This window comes from Mustela nigripes, chromosome 15 (genome assembly GCF_022355385.1).
Source record: "Mustela nigripes isolate SB6536 chromosome 15, MUSNIG.SB6536, whole genome shotgun sequence".
Classification (NCBI taxonomy): domain Eukaryota; kingdom Metazoa; phylum Chordata; class Mammalia; order Carnivora; family Mustelidae; genus Mustela; species Mustela nigripes.
This window is the reverse complement of record NC_081571.1, coordinates 17028599-17050029: the sequence shown is the minus strand read 5'-3', so window position 1 is coordinate 17050029 and position 21431 is coordinate 17028599. Positions and strand designations below refer to the sequence as shown.

At 37.7% G+C, this 21431-nt stretch overlaps 1 protein-coding gene across 9 annotated transcripts in view; it reads right to left on the bottom strand.

Moving 5' to 3' along the window:
* The window catches only part of NBEA (neurobeachin), a 682324-nt gene that overhangs the window by 97795 nt on the left and 563098 nt on the right, over positions 1-21431 (bottom strand). For all 9 annotated transcript variants that reach the window (XM_059377712.1, XM_059377713.1, XM_059377714.1 and 6 more), the window contains 3 exons: positions 13607-13724; positions 13177-13279; positions 7168-7283 (listed from right to left, as the gene is read on the bottom strand). In XM_059377712.1, coding sequence (XP_059233695.1) covers positions 7168-7283; positions 13177-13279; positions 13607-13724 — 337 coding nt within the window. The remainder of the gene's footprint in view (positions 1-7167; positions 7284-13176; positions 13280-13606; positions 13725-21431) is intronic.

Sequence of the window (21431 nt, the reverse complement as noted above, 5' to 3'; positions counted from 1 at the left end):
TGACACTAATCTACTCAAACAATAAAAGTGAAGCACAGTAAATGAGATCTCAGAAACATTGGATCTGTTTCTTCATTTAAAAAAAAACTTTTTAATTAAACCATCCAATTTAATGTTTTTATATGGCACTTTAGTTTTGAAGGTAAAGTGATCTAGAGACAGCTGACAAAGAAATTATAACTGCAATTCCTTGGTGAAAATGTTAATGACAGCAAAATATTGTTTAATTAGATGATTGCAGCATCTGGATTAACACTCTTTAAGAGCGATGTTCCTGTGCTTGTCTGCTTCTTCACACTTTACAGACATTTTGTCATCTCTAGGTCATTAGGAAAGAATTTTTAATGATTTTTCTAGAAGCAAGCAGTTCAAGTTACATCTAATTAGATGACAATAATAAGCCCAACACATGCAGTAGCTAAATATATACATAATTAACCAGGAGGGCTTGTACATCACAGAGTAAAAAAGTGGAAAATGCTAAACAGGAGAAAAAGGTTGGGGTTGGGGAAGTTGTGCTGAATTCATTAGCTGATCATATGAAACACAACTCGAAAACCTTAATTCTCAGACCTAACAGAATCATTTATACAAAGCTATGTTAGCAATCACTCTGCTATTTTCATAAATGCAAGAATGCCAGATTTTAACGTCTTGTTCATGGCAGTATCTAATAAGGTATAAAATGAGGCATAGGTTGTATTTTTCAGCACACAATGAACAAAAATTGGGTCCACGCCAGGAATTAGAGGTTGAAGCCACATTTTTATTTGAACTCTAAGCATCATTAAACTTCTTCTATGTGTAAAATAAGAAGAAGAAGAAGAAAAAAGAAAAGAAAAAAAATTATTCTACATAAATCTTCCAAAACTTAAGTTCTTTGAAAATAAAAAAAGGCATGGGTTTCAAGAATAGTTACATAGATTATTCCAGAGTCCTGAGCTAGACTTTCATGCAGTTTTAAAAATCATGTCTTCCAAGAATATTTAATGAAATTGAAAAAGAAGAATCTGAACCTCTAAGTGTAGCAAGTTCCCAATGAGATAGGACACATAGAAAAAGGAGAAAAACCACCAACACTGTTAAATGGGATGTATACACTGCTAGGCTTATGAGTAAGTTAATCTTTTAATTACTCTATCCCATATTTCCAATTCTTTTTTCTTTTTTTTTTTTTTAAGATTTTATTTATTTATTTGACAGAGATCACAAGTAGGCAGAGAGGCAGACAGAGAGAGAGAGAGGAGGAAGCAGGCTCCTTGCTGAACAGAGAACCCGATGCGGGGCTCAATCCCAGGACCCTGGGATCATGACCTGAGCTGAAGGCAGAGGCTTTAACCCACTGAGCCACCCAGGTACCCCCATATTTCCAATTTTCTATAGTGAGTATTTATTAAATTTATAAGAAGGCCATAGAAATCAAAGGCCATGAAAATATGTATGGGCTTTTAGGTGTCTTGTAGAAACAGTATGTTCTCTGAATTTTTGATAAACTTCTTTTACTATGTAAAGTAGTTTTACAAAACTCACCTATATAAAATAAAATGTTTATTTATATGCAATTATGTAAATATACATATATCAGATGAGGGTATAAGAAAATTTAATAATGCATCAATACTAAGACACTGCTGTTATATGCTTTATACAGAGTCTCATTTTTAAAAGCATCTAGAAAGAAGAACAGCAAAATAATGGAAGGCAAGAAATGAGGCATAAATATACTTTGTATTTTATGTTAAAATATATGTTAATATATTTTATGTTAAAATATATGTTAACATTTTATGTTAAAATGTATTTTATGTTAAAATAATATTTTGGAGAAAAAGGAAGTCTGAAAGTGTAAGACAGGAACCAAATTTTTTTTTTTACAGAAAATGTAGATTTACTAAGTGACATTAGCCTGTATTTTTAAAAATGTGAAGCCAAGAAAGATTGTTTCCTCTTTCCAGATTCCCATTCTGTAACCCTTCTCTTTAATCCAGGAAATGTAAAGAATCTCTCATCTAGCAATTCTAGTAAATTCACATAATAGATCACACAATCAAGCACAACACTTGCAAAGCCTAAATATTAAATCAGTCCAATTTGAGGGATATTTACTTGGCAAAACTTCTTTTTTTTTTCTCTGTAGCATTATCGTAATCTCATTAGAAAGATGAAAAACCGATATAAGGGGCGCCTGGGTGGCTCAGTCGTTAGGCATTTGCCTTCGGCTAAGGTCATGATCCCAGGGTCCTGGAATCAAGCCCTGCATCGGGCTTCCTGCTCAGCAGGGAGCCTTCTCCCTCTCCCACTCCCCCCTGCTTGTGTTCTTTCTCTCACTGTCTCTCTCTCTCTGTGTCAAATAAATAAAATCTTAAAAAAAAAGAAAAAAGAAAGAAAGAAAGAAAGGGAGGAAGGAAGGAAATGCTAAGGTCACATCACCATAAATGAATACAGACCGGTGATACATACAGTGCCATAGAAGGTGTGAGTGCTATAGAAGATTAATACGATTATCTTTAGGTATGTCTTCTAAAGAATATAGATACAGTGCAGTGGTCCTCAAAGTGGGGACCCTAGAACAGTGGCATCAGCATCACCTGGGGATTTGTCAGAAATTCAAATTCTTGAGCCCTACCCTCAACTACTGAGTCAGAACCTGTGGGCATGGGGCCCAACCATCCGAGCTGCAGCAAGCCCTCCAGGTGATTCTGGGAACCAGGAGTATCCTGGATGCCGGGTTGGTGACCATGTTGCAGTCTTGTGGCTGGTGATACTCAGCTAAGTTCTCCCCAGGAGTTGCCGTCGTCAGAAGAAAGCCCCCTCACCAGGGCCTGTCTCCTTCCCAGGAGCCTGCATCCAGTGACAGCAGTGTGGAGGAGGTAATGAAGGCCTGGCCCTCTTGTTTCAAGGCAAGACGACTCTGAAGAGATATCCTAGCTCCTGCATCCCTGTGGGACCTGCTGAGGCCTTTGCTGTACAACCCTGGGGTTCAGTTTCTCTTTAGTGAAGCTTCTCTATACAACCATCACCTAAACCCTTGGTGCTGGTGCGCAATACAAGATGGTACTCCTACTTAAAATTTCAAAATGACGGCCAGGGAAGAACTGGCAGGATATATCCACGGAGGGTTCCTTAGGATATTTACATTCATAACTCTTTCCAAGTGTCCTTCTATTTCTGTATCAAGGTTCATGTTGCCTGGATCATCATTAACGTAGACAAAATCCTTGAGATAATTCAAAGCCCAGCATTTCTACAAGGCTCCCCCTTGAGTAGATTGGCTCAGCCCATCTCCCAATTCTGTAAACTTTTAGGACAGTTAATGGCACATAACAGCGTGCCCTCTTGTACGTTCCAAATGTCTTTATATGCAAATATTGTTCTGATAATCAGGCCTTAAATGGCTAGGGCAATGGTGCTCAAACTGCATATGCATCAAAACCATCTAGAAGGCTTGCTGAAGCACAGAGAGCTGGGCCCCACTCCCGGGGTTTCTGAGTCAGTAGGGTTGAGGAGGAGGCTGAGGACAAGTGACACTGACACTGCCGGTCAGGGCGCCACACCTGTAAACCAATGAACTAGAACACCGCACTGTGATTTCTACTTTTTGTATAATGACACCGTATACGGAGTCATGCACTTCTCTTTCCCTCTCTCTCTCTCATTCTCTTTTTGCCATACCTGCTACCACTACTCTAACCCAGCTCTTCACCCCACGTCTTCTTTTCTCTTGGAATGCTCTCTGTTGACTTTCCACTGAATTCTTTCTCATACTACATTTTCCAATTTAAACGTTGTCTATGAGAAGCTTTTCCTGATCTCTTACTTATAAGTAACGCCGTCTAGAACTGTGACTCCAAATGGCTTTGTAGATTCTCCCGTTCTAATAACGATCACTTCTCCTGGGATTGCTGGTGAGCACGGGTGTTTTGCTGACTACACTGCTCTCTCCAAAGGCAGAAACCATACTTTAGTTTTCCCTGCAGTGTCAGCACCCGAGTGTGTGTTCAGTAACTATTTACAAAAAGAACGGAATAAATTGACTTCGTATCTGGAGACCTGTCAAACTCTCCTATCAACAGCTCTCCCCAACTTTAGGCTATCTCATTTCTGGTTCAGGCCATACCCAGTTACCGGCTTAATTTTCCTAAAACTCCACCTGCATCCCCTTCCACTCCAAAATCACACTGACTCCTAAGATTCCAAGATCAGGCTCTTTACAATCTGGCTCTTCCTGATAGCTCCAATATTATCTGTTCTTATTCTCTGTTCCAGCCAAGATACGATTCTCATGTCCACTGAACACATCACATATCCGACTGGCAGAAATTTGTAAAGGTCTGCTCTTTTTTCCCTGCCCAGACAAACACATATTTAAAATTCCTCCACTCTACTTAGCTCTCACAGCATCCATTATTTACAGCTCTTATTCAGCACTTAATATCAGCTCTTAAAATGCTCTCTTATTTATGCATATTTCATTTACCCATCCAGTTGTAAGTGCTCTGCGTTCCTAGTCCCGATTTTATACTTCTTTTTAATCCACTGTCTACAACAGACAGGCTTTAATGTTTAGTTACAACCACTGTAAAGGAGAAGCCTATTAAAAGTCTTTTAAAAAAAAGCCAGTGGCCTCTACATTCTTTGTGTCATCAAATAAAACAGACCCCAATGATTCAAAAGAGAGTAAAATGGCGCTTAAAAACCCCTATAACCTGCATGCTCTAGCTCCGAGACCCAAAGACCGTCTCAACCAGAAAAACAAGATGAAACAACAGTGTCTGTCTTGCCCAGGTGTAGCTTTCAGAAAGGATCACAATGTTATACCTCCCTCCACACTGCAATCTTTCCCAGCTTGACCGAGAAGCTCCCAGAAAGCAACAGGCTTGCGGCGGGCAGTGGCTGTAGTTGGTACTGTACCACACCGTAAAGTACATCAGACACCAGTAAAATGTAGTGGGGAAGGACAGAAACCAGGTGAGTCCTTTAATACAATGAACTGGACCACATTCCAACCAGAAAGACGGTGAGAATCCCACTTTGGACTAGCAGAATAGCTTAATATGAATGCCGGCTCCACTGGAAACTGAGCCATGAGTGAGTCTGACCCTCGTCTTCCAGTTTTACATACGACAGCTCCAAGCAGCTTGCACAGCCAAGGAAAAAAGCACATGACCATCTATGACACATGATAGACAATGAGCATTGCTATATTTCTCGAGGATAACACAAAAGCCTAACATATCGAATATGGAAAAATACTGCAGAAGACTGGAAAGAGAACATTATCCTAAAAATCAGGTTAAGTGCCATGTAGCTGAAAGTAATATACTGCACTACCAAGAAGAAAATTTAAATAGGGTTTGAAATCCTTCATAATATGCAAAATATATGGACTCCAAAAAGTAAGAGTTTAATAAGAACATGGATCCTGGGTAGTAAATCATATTGACAGAGGTAGGCAATGAATGAGGACTAAATTGAGTTAAAGTTGAGAATTCAATGTTGATTCGTTTTTTAGTTCAAAAAGAAGAGAAATATACTTTAGAGGGTTTAAAAAATTTAAACCTGTCTCTAGGAGAATAAATAACAAGATGTCTACATTCTAAATCACTAACAAAGTGGGCAAAAATGTATAAGCTAAAGAAAAACAAAATATAAAAACAAGGAAACATTTTAAAAACAATAATATAAAATGAGGTGATAGAAAACCAAACATACCACTTATTATGACAGAGGTGAACATATTAAATATGGTATGGAAAGACTGAAGTCTAAGACGGGGTCAAAACTTGACATTCCACCTGTGCTCTAGGACAAAGTTGGCACATCTGAGATTCTGTCTTTTTTCTCTTTGGCGCTGAAGCTTCTTTCTGCTACATTACGCTCTTAGCTGAATATGCTAATGAAGTTTTTTACATTTTGGATATTTAAGTTCACTCGATCCATGTAAGAAATGCTAATTAAACAGTATAACCCATTTCCTGTGTCTTTGAGGGAGTAAATAGGTTTCTTCAAGATATAAACATCATGCACACTGATATATATACACGTATATATACAAATATGTGATGGGAATATCATAAAGATATGTGTGTGTATATATATATGTGCATAAAATAAATACTAAATAAATACTAATAAATACTAAAATTAAAATTTATGCAATAATCCTTTGGTTGTACCTCTAGTTTCCAATTAGCAAAGGATTAACATTACAATGTTTTAAGTGATTAAAGTGCAAAACCATTTCCAACAACTCTTTTATTCCTTTTTGTTCACAAATTGCGTTCTCCTGCCTATCTAATACAAATCTATATCTCCCATATTTAATATGCATATCCCTAAAGCATCCATATTCACACATATATGATCGATTTAAAGAGTGCTATTACACACTTATCCTTTTAAGCCTTTATTCATAATAGAACAATAACCAAAGGGAAGCATGTGTATTTATGTAGTTACTTCAATTCATCTGCTTCCAAAAAGTTTTTGTAGAGCCTGATTTATAGAAGTAAACTTCTTGTAATTCAACAAGAAGGGCTTCTGGAGCTTAATTTAGGAAAAAAGAAAGAGGTACTCAAATCTCATAAACATGTTTAACCACTGACAGCCTGTGATTTAGCAGAAAAACAAAGCCACTGCCTTCTTCTAATTTACAAGCATGGCACTGCTGAGGTTGATGGCAGTTACTCATCATTTAGAAAGCCAATCTGATTTTATATTTTTATTTGAAGATTTTAAGAAAAAAAGATCCTGTAACCCAATCATGCCATAATCCAGGTGACATCTGTACTAGGCAGAATCCTGTTGTTATTCTCCTGTCTAGCTGCTATTGCTGAGAATGACAAAGTAGGGAAATTACATTTTCCCATTATTATTTCCAGACACTTTCTGGCAATGGTTTGTTGACTCTAATAAACCTTCAGACAAAGCTGTCAGCAAAGGAAATGGCAAAAGGAGAGCAAGGAAAAGCCTCTTCAACAACAAATGCATCTAAAACCTCAGTACCAGCCTGTGAAGTTTCTGATAACATTTAACATGAGTGCTTCAATATTTATTCTAATGCCGTATTTGAATTCCAAGGGAAAAAAATGTAGTACATCAAGTCATATTACTGATGATTTTGATGAACACAAACATATTATGAAATGAAAGAATGAGATGTCTTACCTGCTATAGTGTTAAGGAACATCAAATATTCGAAGTTGGAAATTTCCCTTCTTTGCCAGCGCTGAGTCATGTTGGAAGATTTATAAAGCTGTCGAGGAGTGGCCAGTGATATCCTCCTAGCAATTAAGCAAACCATAACAAATGTAGTCTCTTTTAAGTAATGACTTTTAAAAATCAATATTAACTAATACATTGGTTTAATATCAATCCATTTAAAGTAATTCATGGTTTATCCTTAGGCAAATTTAAAATACATCTTAATTGCAGATATTAGCAATCTTCAAAAATTCTACTATAGAAAAGATACATTTAGAGACTCAGGATAAACCACTATGAAAACACCTATTTGTATAATATGGCTGCAAATGGGTTTTTTATAAGTCAACAAGAATGAAAAGGTAAAACTACACTCAAGATAATTAAGCAGGTTTTCAACAGTACAGCAAATCTTTCCCATGCTAATAAGCTAAGTAGGTATAGGTAGTCAGGTACCATCTTACAAGCATTTGACTGAAACTTCATATAATCATGGCGGCCACTTTTACTCCTAACCACCGCCCCCCAACCCCCATACACAGAGTGTGCATCTGTGTACAGCCTCTACCCACACCACACATAGCCCTCTCATGATACAAACTACAAGCTGGGAACTTTGAAAACATGAATTCAGAAGGAGGGACACGGGAATAGCTTAAGGGAATAAAATTGGGACAGTTTGTGTAAATGATGAACGTTTTAAGGTTCACTGTGTTTATCTAAGAAATAATGAAAGTGAACTCTATTTGTAAAAGTATGATAAAGCTACTGAGTTTCTAGAATGATCATTACCTATGACAAAGGTTCCTAAACTTTTTCAGTTCATTAGACCCTTAGTGTGTCAGGAATTTTTCATGTTATCCTGAGGCCAGGAGAAACACCCAACAGTTCTGTTTATTAATTAGCTATATCTAAATAATACTTATGTCTTAACAACTCAGTAGCTGTTTGAAAACTCCTAAACTGAAAGAAAAACAATATTTTTACTTTATTCTTAAATAACCACAAATACTTACTAAAGGGCTGTGTGCCCCTGGTGGATACTGCAGAGCTTCTGAAGCCTCAGAGTCACATCAGGCCCCACCACCTTCACCCCTGCTCCACATGGAGTTTCATGCAGCTCTTGTTTCTTATCATAGCAACTCCCCAAAACTGGTTCACAAAGCTAAGACGTCACGGGAAAGAGTGCAGTGCTATCTAATGTTCAAATGTAGAACTAACTCCAGCTAATAGTCTGTGCATTGAGAGATGTTGCTGTGTTCCCTTGAAAAGGATGAATTGCCCTGCAGCACCCTGTGAATTCACGGTGACATCCCAGGCTTCCTTCATGCTCCGTTTGTGAACTGCAGACTTAAGACTATTTCTGTCTCATGTATTAGTATCAAATTTTTTATTCACATGGAATCCTAATAGGTACCCTCTTGTACATAGTAGGAGTTAAAATATGTGTTAGCTGAAGAAAAAGAGGGATGGAAAGGAACTTTTTATCTCAAATTCAAATCTGAATTAAGAATTTTAGAATCATTAGGTGTAACTTAATATTTAAAATATTGACATTTTTGCAGAATTTTCTTAGCAACATATATTTTGACTCCTACTGACTCCAAAGGAACTGTATGAGTTTAATGATTCACTTCAGTGCAATGTTAAATGGTATGTATGTTTCATACTTTAAGTCTAAAGTTCAGTACAGTCCTCAATTAATTTGCAATGATTTTCACAGTGCTTCCAGATTTTGATCCATACTGGTACCGATATTCAAAATCTTCCCAGCTATACTTCCACTCACATAACTATTTCATGTTACAAATTTTAGCCCTGATCCTGATGTTGTCATGGCAACATGCAAAGCTAGTCTCTGAATTATCAAGGAATTAATAAGCTATGCTTAGTCCAATTTTCATTGTGCTACTATTATAATTGTATCCCTAGTCTAATTTGCACAGTATTACTATTATAATCATATTCTCACTATTCTGACTAAAATTTTTACCTGTGGCTAAAAGCAATGCATATAACAAAGTTTTGAATTCTTTTGTTGACATTTTGAACCCAAACAATTAAAGAAGAAAATTGTTGATCTGGAAATAATTCTGACCATCAAAAACACCACCAGATCAAAAACCAAACAAATCCTATCAAGTATAAATAATGGAAATTATGGGGGAAAGTTATTATGTCATTCTTAGAGTATGTGACCGTGAGGAGGAATGTGGCCATGGGAAATGAATTGAGAAAAGCAGGTCAGGGGAAAGGATCAGATTTTCCTATTTACTGCTCCGTGTTTCCCACTATAAACTCATTGAGAGCGGAGCCTTGTTTTACTTATTGTTATATGCTGAGCATTTAGCAATGTTTAGTATATAGTGGGCTCTCGATACTACATGACTTGAATTACTTGTCACCCTGAAAGAAAATATGGCTGAAGAGAAAGGTGATGATAAAAAATTAAATAACTCAACCAGATGAAGAAGAAAAATGGAAAAGAGTAAATCAATAGGGCTTTCCCAAATAACCCATAATAACTTTAGATAGTAGAATGAGGATGGCTGGTATGTATTGGGGCTATAGTAGGATGCTTTTAGAAGCAGGGGATAAGGTGAAGACAAAATTGCCCTCCTGAGAATAAAAACTATTATGTACCATAACAAAAGGTGACCATTTAAAATCAGCAATCCTATGGATACAACCAGGTGTATCCTTAGTAAGTGAAGAATCTGATTAAATCCAAAGTTAATTGATTGTACCATCTGAATAGAAAAATACATTAACCAAATGCTAATAATCAACATGGAATCTAGAATATGGGCATATTTTTGCCAGTATTTTTCCATCATTGTGCAGGGGTGAAGGTGTTGTTCTTATGACCAACATGGGAAACTGTGACAGATGACACAGGATAGAAATTGAGAATGAGCTATGATTTTGGGCAAGATAAGTAACTTATCTAAATTAAAGTCTTCTTCTCTGTAAAATGGGATCTGAATCACATTGTTTTAGGAATGTGGTTGTTTTAAGAATTAAGGGCAAAGAGCTCCCTTTTGTCATATAAGGACATGGGGAGAAAATGGTCATCTGTGAACCAGAAAGTAGGTTCTAGTCAGACCCCAAAATTGCTGGCATCTTGATCTTAGACTTTCTAGCCTCCAGAATGTCAAGAAATTAGTTTTTATTGTTTATAAACCAAAAATGAAGAAAGAAAGAGAGAAAGGAAGGAAAGAAAGAATGAACAAAAAAGCAACAATCTGATCTGTAATGTGATCTCTTTGAAGGGCTTGCCCAAGAAGTGGCTTAAATGATAAGCGAAGTCAATTATTCAAGCAGTATACCGGCCTTTGAATTTGGTAAACTTTTTTTTATTTATAAATCTTACAGATTTAGTTTAGAGTAAGCTCCCTAGAGTCTGATAAACTCTGTTTAAACTGCTAAAATCCAATGTCAAGAAAACAAAACAGACAATGAAGCTCTTGGTGATTCTACCATGATACTCTCAGCTGGGAGGCTTCCACTGGTAGGATCCAGACATCGTCCCTTCTCTTTGACAATTCTCTAACTATAACAGGACTTACATATCACACACACACACGTGTTTATGGGAATGTGTGCATAGATCTATTTACCTACCCTCCTACCCACCTCCCAACTTATCTATATCTGTGTGTACGTGTTGCATATACGTGTACAGAGTGTATGTGTTACTAGTTTATAAAATGTCTTCACTTTATGATCTCAAGACATTCATAAAACATCTCTTTTCAGGGATACCGTCTCCATTTTATAGCAGATGAAACTGTCATTCCTCTTGCCCAGTGTTCTTCATCCTTTCCACTAATATGAATTGAGTTCCTCCTAAGTACCAGGCTCTGTTAGTGTTACCTAGACAGTAAGGGGCAGGACTCAGCCTAGATTCAGTGTTTCTCCTTCCCCCATCTACTGCTTCTAAGGCTATATATCATAGGAAATACGTAAAATTGAACTTCGAGAGTATCATTAGGAAACTAAGAATGAGTCGAGGAGAGGGGAACAAAGGACCAGAGGGGTTTAAGATAGAATGGTTGTTTGAAGCCACAGCAAACCCCAAACTACTAACCATCTATTTTGTTTCCAGTTTTTCAATCAAGAAGGATAATCTTCCAACAGCCAAAGGAGACCAAAGGTACCAAAGGAGACCAAAGGAATTATACTCATAATAGATAAGGGAGAGAAAACAAGAGCTTCCGTTGTTTTAAATGCACCCAGGTCCAGACAAGTCCAAAAGCATGGAAGGAACTTATACACATCATTGAGAAACCCCTATTGGTAATCTCTGAAGAAACATGATCATTAAGAAAGATGTCAGGAGGCAGAAGATCATTAAAAAAAAAAAAAGGATGAAATCTATTTGTCAGTTCTTAATGTCAATTCCTGGAAAAATTCTTGCATTGACAATTAAACAAACAGTTTGAAAGCACTTGGGAAAGGAAGCAGTCATTACATGAGTTAGCTTCGATTCGGTAAGAACAAGTCTGGCAAAACTAACCTCATTTTCTTTTTTTTTTTTTTTTGATAGATTAAATGCATTTTTCCTTTGACCTGTATTCTACAGAAGTACTTCTTCATTACCCACTAATGTCTTAATTTAATCTTGTCATTCTGCTAGTAAATAGCCTAGCGTGTACATACACGTCAGTGAACTGGTCTTACACTGTGAGCTTAATACGAAAGCCGGTGCACTGAGATGGAAGGTAACTCCAGCTGAGTAGCACCTAGAAAGCACCTCAGCAATTAGGCACTGTGCTAGGTGCTTTGGATGAAAGAGAAGTAAGACACAGTCCGTGTCTTTTAAATGTCTGTAGCCTGTTTAAGGGAAGATGGACAAAGATTAGTTTTTCTTTCCCTCCATGCTGGGCTCTGCAATAATTCCCATGGACACAGTGTGCCATGCCGAAGAAGACACTGTTGTTTGTTTGTCCGAAGCTGGGTTCTTTCTTTCTTGCCACCAGGAAACCTATTTTGTTCAAGTAGGAGGTGGCAAGGAGTTCAGAGGTATAGTTTACCCTGAGTCTTACCCAGGGGATGATTGGCCAAAGTCAGTCAACTCACTCTGCTTCGGCAGTGATTGTTTTAAGGACAGGAAGGTGACCCCATTCAGGCTGAGGGGACCTGAGATAAAGACTGTGGGAGGCATGTGACAAATATATTCTTTCCTAAAACATAGAAGTTCAATGAGAAATCCTTTGTGCTTTTTCCCCACCTAATGCATTTGGTGAAACTGTGGTGTCCGGAGCACTAGCAGTGATTTTGTGAATATGAAGTCAACTGAGGCTCCTCACATCACTGAACCTCTGAGCCAGGACTGACAACTCCTTAACTCCAGACCTTTTATAAAATAAGACTCAAACAGCAAAACATCCTTTTGTTTAAGCCATTTTTAGACAGGTATTCAGTTACTTGACTAACTGAATTTAGTGATACACATAATTACTGTGTTATCTATTAGATCAGTATCTTTCAATAAAATAAGATTTCAAATGATATTTTAAAATAATAGGATGAAAGATTTAGGAAATGGCTAAAAGTACATAATCATTCATGACTATTAATCTCCATAAATTCTCATTTTCATAAAGAAGCATGTATACATAGCATTTACAAAAACAACGTACATGTGATTAAAGAAAATTTAATCACAAATACCATGAAGCTTTTGGCATATTTTTTGTAAGATGTCAAGCAAAAATGTGTTAATTATATGCTAGCTATGATATGCAATCAACTTTTTTGCTTTCTCATTTACATATGTGTTAAAGAAACCTATACACCAACTATTCTGTCATTCTTAAAATAGCTAATTTCTTTCCGTACAAATGGCTTACAGAGAAAAATTTCTTGGTTCTCAAAATAATTATAATGGTATAACCTTATTTATATTTGTCATATTGAGATTAAAGTATGTTAACGAACCACAGATAACGTGTAATATGATATAATTACCTGGCTTGTGGCAAACCATAGCTGGTCCCTACTCCAACCCGAGGCAAACTATAGACAACTTTTTTTACTGTTGCTTGGTCAGGGAAATTAAACATAACCGAGGCTGCGGTAAGAAGAAAAAACATGATTTAGAAAACCACAGGAGAGCTAACCATCAATTTCAGAAATCATTTTCAAGTGCCTCTCATGATTTATTTGTAGAGGTAATGAATCTTCATGGAAAATCAGTTTTCTGTATAACTTTATCCATGAGAAATCTAGGATTAACATTTTTAATTAAGCAAATTAACTTTTACTTTTATTTTTGTTTTAATGAGGGCATATCAAAGAGAGAAATACAGCAGGGAAAAATGAAGACTGTAACACACCATGTAAATAAATAACATCCAAATATGAGCACACTTATTTCCAAATACTTAAGGGGCCTTACTTCGGTTTGCCATAAATACTTCCAAAGCAGTGTTTTGTAGAAGATAACGTCTTGAAAATACAGCTCGTATCTCGCTGAACATCCATTTTCCATGAAGTCCTTCAGTGTACGCAAGAACCTAAAATAAATCGTTTAAAGGGAAGGGTCAATCAGTAAAATGTGTGTCTAAGACTTAGTCTGACAGTATCTTAGACAGTACTCTATAAAAGTCAGTAAATTAGGGATTACCTTCCTGAATTCATGATAGATCACAACACTGTCAATCATTTGATTCTGTATAAGAGTATTTGCAAAATTTCTACCTTTCTAAATTTTCTTAGTTGCCTCATGAAGAAATCAAGGAGCAGAAAAATTATATGTTCAAAGTCACCCTGTGACTTAAGACAGAAAATATATTCTATTTTCATCTAGTATATAATCAGGTGGACAAGGTAACCTGACATACGCTGTTGGTTCTTTTCCAACATTTGTTTTGTTCCTTCATCCTCAGTTAATGGAAGCTCAGTTAGCCCCAGTACCCATGTGGTCTATGCCAGTCAATGGATCATGGCTGGTCTGTGGCAGGGGTAGCAAGTATTTTTGGTAAATGGACAAATAGCAAATATTTTTGGATTTTAAAAGCCATATGGTCCCTACCACAACTACTCAGCTTTGCCATTATAGAGTGAAAGCAGTCACAGACAATGTATAAATGAATGGGTATGGCTGTGTTCCCATAAAACTTTATTTATAACAACAAGGGTGGCCTGAATTTGGTCCTGGGGCCAATCTGTCTGATCCACAGTCTAAGCCAATCATGGCGAAGGCATGCTTTCTCAAATTGCCTTGAAACTAGAGGTGAGGACATTTGACCCAAAACTGGCTAATGAGAACAAAACCAGAGTCACTTAGGGATGTATCAGCTGATAAAATGAGTTATTCGTAGCTGGTACACTCTTTTCCCCTTCTTTCTTGGGTGGAGATATAATGGCACAAACTGTAGCAGCGATCGAATAACCATGAGAGGAAAGCCAAGGGAATTGCAGCGAGGTTGGCCTGGACACTGAGTTAGTGAAACACGCTCAGCAACCCCCACATCTGCACTTCCTGTTACACGATATAGCTAAGTCCATACTCGATAAAGGCACTGCAGTCAAAAATGCAACAAATTCATTCCCTCCTGATACACCGATGTAGAGTCACTATACAAAACACATTTCTACTTGCATTACTATATATAATCTACTACATTTACATTTGCTTCGGTGAAATCAAAACCGGTTCAATTCTACGTGCATGGTATTTCTTAAGCTTTGCAAACAAGTTACGAATTCCCTTTTTACATTTCTTTTCTCTAGAAAAAAAAATATGATCCTTTAGTCTTGCATATTTTGAAAATTCCATTTTCTAAATCCTTAATTCAGTTTTTGTCTTTCCCTAGATGCTAGAAAGTTTTGGAGGCAGTCAGACTTCTATTTAAATCCTGAAATGTTTTGGAGCCAGGCAGACTCCTATTGAAATCTTGGCTCTGCTATGCAGCAGTTATAGGACCTTGGAAAAATTATTTAACTCCATCTGATTTTCATCATCTGAAAAACAGTGATAATACTACTATTATTGGTTGGTCTAAGCAGAGACAATGAACCTTAAGTGCATGGTCTTAGTTATTATTTAAGTCCTGTTTATAAGTTTATAGGTCTTTATGGTTGAGCATAAAATGACAACAACTGTTACTTTGACTTCTAAATGTAAAACTATACATTTCACAAACGGGTTATAGTGACTTGCCACAATTTATATCAATAAATTCTTAATCTGATGCAATGTTCTCCAGACTTGAATTTCACAGACTGGTATAATTTTTTTTTTAATTAATTTATTTATTTGACAGACAGAGATCACAAGTAGGCAGAGAGGCAGGCAGAGAGAGAGGAGGAAGCAGGCTCCCCGCTGAGCAGAGAGCCCGATGCGGGGCTGGATCCCAGGACCCTGAGATCATGACCTGAGCTGAAGGCAGAGGCTTTAACCCACTGAGCCACCCAGGCGCCCCCGGTATAATTTTCTTTTTAATGAGAAGAGTACTGATACAAGATTGATAACTTTTTTTTGTCAAGCAGGGAAAATTTTAAGATAAATAAAACACCCAACACCCAAAACAACAAAAACAATCTTCCACATGACCATTACTTTGCTAAAAAATGTAACTATTAAGGTCTTTTGAAAACCCAAACAGTACAATGATAGTTTTGAACAGTTTTGAAAACCCAAACAGTACCATCTCAGAAAAAAGGAGAGAGCTTTTCACAAAAGCTGTGTTGGCACCTTTCTAGGAAAGCCATTGTGCCAGGAGGATGGGGACAAAAGACCACACACACACACACACACACACACACACACACACACACCCTTCACTCACATGTTTACTTCTTCTCCTCTTTGGGAATGATGCGATGTATATTTGGTCTGTATTCCTTTCCATTATTTTACTTCTAGCAGGCAGGTAGTTCACAAACACATGCAAACACGCAGGAGTTAGTCTGACTCCTTAAGCACTCCCTGTAACCCCAAAGCTGGTCTCACCGACTTTGCCGGTTATCACTGGATTGTTTTCCAGCCTCAAGTTCACCCTTAATTGCTCGTTCTCTGAAAATAAATCCGTACCCTTTGTTTTTGCTTTGCTAACTGGCATGATGTTAAGCTTTGTCTAAAAGGACACTGAAGAAATAAATTAAAAAAAAAAAAAAAAAAGAAAAAGGACACTGAAGACAAACTGCATGGCAGACAAAGGGGTTTTCAGTGCTGGTGCTGGGCGAGCTCACTCGGCAGCTTCCGGCAGAACCTGGGGCTTCTCCAGGGCCTGGCCCCTGCAGCGTGTGATGGCCAACCGCATCCAGCCACTTGAAGGTTTTTCCTGTACTTCCCTCTGCCCCGGGCAGTTTTGTAGCAGAGTGCCTCTGGTGAGAACCCCTCCCAAGAACAGTTTCAACTACTCCCTCGAAGGTAATTTCTGTAAAGTTCTGGAGCGCAGAGCTCCAGCAAGTACCTGAGCAGAGCCCTGGAGTGACTTCTCCATCCTTCAGGGAGCTACAGCCCCGCCTTCCCCAGGGAGGCCTGGGGGGCCACTTCCTTAGGTTCAGCGACAGCTCTAAGGTAGAGACTGCTCCTTTTCAATACCCTTCTTAGAATCCTTAGAGTTCTTTTTGTTTCTTACTAACCTTTCTCTGTACTCTAATCTCCTGGTATAATTTATGATTATTCATTTTACACTTTCCCTGTTTAAGTTGCTATGCGGTTTTCCTCTCCTGATGGATGCAGGCTGATAGACTCAATCAGTTCTCCCTCCAGCTGGGGCCACGACAGTCCTCAGGGGCCCTCAGGAGCAAGAAAAAAGGGAAACTGAGATAGTCAGAGGAACTCAGGAAAGTGGTGCCAAGAAGTAAAAGGAGAATAAAACTAAACGAAAATTATTTCCTAGTAGCTAGTAAACAGGAATTTGGAAGCAAATTCCAAAAGACAGATCCAAAGGTACAAAGCTATTTTGAGTAAGGGCGGGATCACCTGAGTTAAGTGTGCAGCCCTTCCCACAGGGACTGTGGGAAGAAAAATTATTTATATACATAACTACTTACAACTTTATAAAAAATCTTCCTAATTATTTTACAGTAACCTATGTTATATTTAAGCTTTTGAAATCCTTAACGACAAGCTGATAAAAGATAATGCTCTAAACTGGTCATAATTCCCTGCCAGGAAATCCACGAGAGCCTAGAGTCCTCTTCTGTTTTTATAACAAACCACCTCCTGCTTTCCCTTCTCATTCCCGTCAAAACTGCATATGTGATAAAACTCTCCTAAAATACTGTATTTAAACATTGTTATATGCCCTCGTGTGAGGTGCCTTTCCAGGCAAGCAGTGTGGAATCACCACAGCTAACCTCTACTGTCTCTTCTATTGTATCACTATTTTAATTCTTTGCATAGCACTTATTTATTTTTATTTATATTTTTTATTTTTTTTCTCTGTCCTCCCCCGTCACGTGAAAGTTTTAAGAGAACGGGACTCTGTCTGTTGCATTTACTGCTCAATACATAGTGCCTAAAACAGTGCCTGGCATCGGGTGTTCTATACACATTTGTTTGTTGAATAAATCACTAAGAAAAATGGACAGAGATAACAGATATGGGGAAGGCCACAAAGAAATCTTACAATGTGTGGGCATTTCTGACTTCTTGGCTGAACTGGAAAAGCTTTCTAGTTTGGCCCACAGACGTCTCAGGTACTATCTTCATGGTGGAACCCAACAAGCATCTCTCCTGACATGAGATTTAGTTAAGTTCCGAAAAAATAAAATAGGATAACTGGTTTCTCTTCTGTGGTAATCTAATTTTCACTCTTGGGGAACCCTAGACTCAGTTATACCCCATCTTGAAAGACCACACTCCCTCACAAAAAGGAGTCCTTCACGCTCGAGGGATTAGGGGAGCTCTTTAGGCTGCAGTATTTTGACTTCAGTTTATACACTGACATCTCTCACTTTAAAAAAAAAATGTGTACTGAGGTGTGTCACGGAATATCACCCGGCACCCCTCTTGAGAATCAGTTTTATTTCTGGTAAGCAACAAAATTTTTTGTCATGAAATGGATGGAAATGGATGGAAAGTAAAATGGAAACAATGATGTTCTATCAAGATAAAACTCTGGCATTCTGGTAAGTTTTCTTTACCATGGGCACCCTTAGACTACACCACAATCTCCATTGCTCTTCCCAGCTCTTGGGCAACGAGAAAGCCCGCACACTCAGCAGAGGGTACCCTAGTGCGATTTTTATGACACAACACTGTGTGGTACGCAGAAGCTGTGGTAAAAGGTTCTGGGACCGGGGGCAGAATGATCTGTTAAGATACTACTTCAGGCAAGTGATGAAGGGTTTAATCAGTTTGTACTCATTTCAGAAATGTAAAGAAATATCATTTATAGTTGGTTACATATTGAGTTTACAGCACGTTTCTATAAAAATTTGGGCCTCAAGCCCCGGTCTGAAATATGACCTCAGACTATAAAACTGATTGTATTTTATTTATACCTTTACTAGTTACATTATGTTCCATAAGTTTCAGGACCTGCCATAATAACTCTTGAAGTTCTTCATCACAGCCCCTTGATGTCTTTCTATACTACATAGAACTTGTACTTTCTATACTATACTACATACATACTTGTACTTTCATTTCTGTTTGAGGTTTGTGGCTTTTGTTTTCTTTCCTAAATCAGCCTTCCTGTATCATCTGGTCTGTCCCTGCCTGCTTCTCCAAATTATTTAATGTACTATGAAATCTAATCAACAGACACTAACTACCCCAATTCAGTTTTGTTTTCTGAAAATCGAATAAATGTAATTTTTAGGATGTCATATAGGTCATAAACAAGAATATGAGAGCATCTTGATCCCAAATCTTAGGGAACTTTGTGGTTTTTTTCTTAACTGACCACTGAACCAGATTGAGCCACCTGCTTACCATCCAAAAGAAGTGAAGGGAGAAAAGAGTTCATGCTGCCTCATACCCTGAGGTCTGCTCTTTTCACTTAGACACTGAGGTGCTCAGGAAGCAATTTATAAAACAAATGTAATAGAGAACCCTTGTAAGCCATCTCACCCAAATGTGTGCTTAACACAGATTATTTGATGATCCTGTTGAAGAAAAATCGGGTTGCTGTGCACTCATGTGTATCAGACATGTATATGTTGTCAGAAACATGTATACGGCTGTCAAATCAGTTTTCTCTTTTCTCCCCCCTTTTAAGGCAGCGAATATTGTGCAACCTAAAAAAGTACTTGTTTAGTGGTATCTGTGCTGATCTCCAATCATCGAACACATCTGTTAGAATATTACAAATACTTTCTTTTTTGAATACAAAAGATCTAAATTTTGCTGCAGGTTTTATTTTCTGTTAAGAATTGATGAAAATGTTGCAGAAGGCTGGATAGACATGCCCTTTCCAGCGTTCATGAGGTCGTCATTTCTACCCGACTGGCACTTGCAGCTTAATTAAAGGGGTTTAGTACAATGTAAAGTAACAAGTCCCCATTACTTTCGTAATTCTGTATACGTGTTCAGTGATGTGGGCTATAACAGATAAATTCAAGATGGAATAGTTCATACGTAATTTCAGGTTTACATTCCTACGTGATGGTGTATGTTCTTTTCCCATCTGGCAGCTGAATGGAGAGAATTCTAAAGCCTGGAAGTAAAGACGAATCACAAGACGGAAGAAGCTTGCTTTCTATAATGGACCGAGTGCAAGATCATCTTGGACTGCTAACTGCTGTGGTGGCACAAGGGGCGAGGGCATAGGGAGCGGCAGTGACAGTGAGACCTCTGACTGATACTCTCCCCTCTGTTCCCGCCACAATGTCTTGGTGATGCTATTTCCTCATTAAAGGCACGGAGAAGTAGGAGATATAAGAAATAATCAGACATGCATGGAAGGACTGACAAGAGAAACACAACGGAACAGCCTCTTCTCAATGGGCAACACAATAACCTTCCAAGAGATAAGTTAGGTACACACGATTTAACAGAATAAATGTCCAAATCCTCATTTTTTTTAAAGGATTTTATTTATTTATTTGAGAGAGAGAGAGTGAGGGAGAGCACAAGCCAGGGTAGGCAGTGGGAGAAGCAGGCTCCCCGCTGAGCAGGGAGCCTGACTCTAGGCTGGATCCCAGGGGGATCATGATCTGAGCCGAAGGCAGATGCTTATGAGCCACTCAGGCGTCCCCAGATTCTCAACTTCTTAAAATCTATCTGGCTAAGACTGAGCCTATCAGGGAAGTACAGGTTCTCTTTCTCATATCATTTCTCCCCATTGTCCTTTCCTATTTAAAAAAAAAAAAAATGTTGTGAAGAAGACAGCTCTCTGGTATATTGCCTGAGGTCTGAGATCTGTTGAGGGGGAAAGAGCCTCGAATAAGGGTAAGTTAAAATACTGACAGAGAGGTTGAAAAGCGGATGTCCTCAATGACCAGATTTTTAAAAATCCTTTTGCAAATCACATGATTTCTCGATTCACTTTCAAAGAGTGAAGGTGGATCTAACGGAGCTGACAATGGAGAGATAATTAAAAGTAATTTTTGATTACAGATCACTGGGTGATTTTTAGCATACAACTTAGAAGCAGTACAAAAAATTATAACACTACTATAATAAAACTTCAATATCCTATTGATTTATGTGAATGAGATTTTCCAACATATCTACAAAAAAGAAAACTAGGAGGAGCTACAATATCGATCCTAGTATTGTCCTAGCGATATCCATATGTGGATATATTAACCGTTCATCTCAATCAGAGACGAATTTCCAACAGCATTTTATTTTTGAGCTTAATAACTATTTTCCAAAGTTCATAATATGTTTGTGTTCTTCTATGGTTGTAAGCTGATGTTATTTATAATAACTTATTCTAGAATATGTGTTAAATATTTAAAATTTTATGATCTTAGAAATTTAAAAATTAAAACTCTAATTCATAAATGTATATACTTTCTGCAGATTCATATAATATAGTAAGTAATAAAAGGCTTTCAAGAATAAGATATCTTAGATAAATTTTGGGGAGGGAATCAACTGAAAATATGAGCTCAAAGAGAAAGAGGAATTACATAAAACGTTCATTTGAAAAAAGAGGATTCATGTATTTTAACCGACTGAGCCACCCAGGCGCCTCTTATTATTCGTGTATTTTAAAATGGGTGATGACAGTAATCAAAGCACTAGTTTATTGGATAGATTTGATTGTACTGAATCCATCTGAAAAGTGACTATGTGAACCAGACTAACCCAT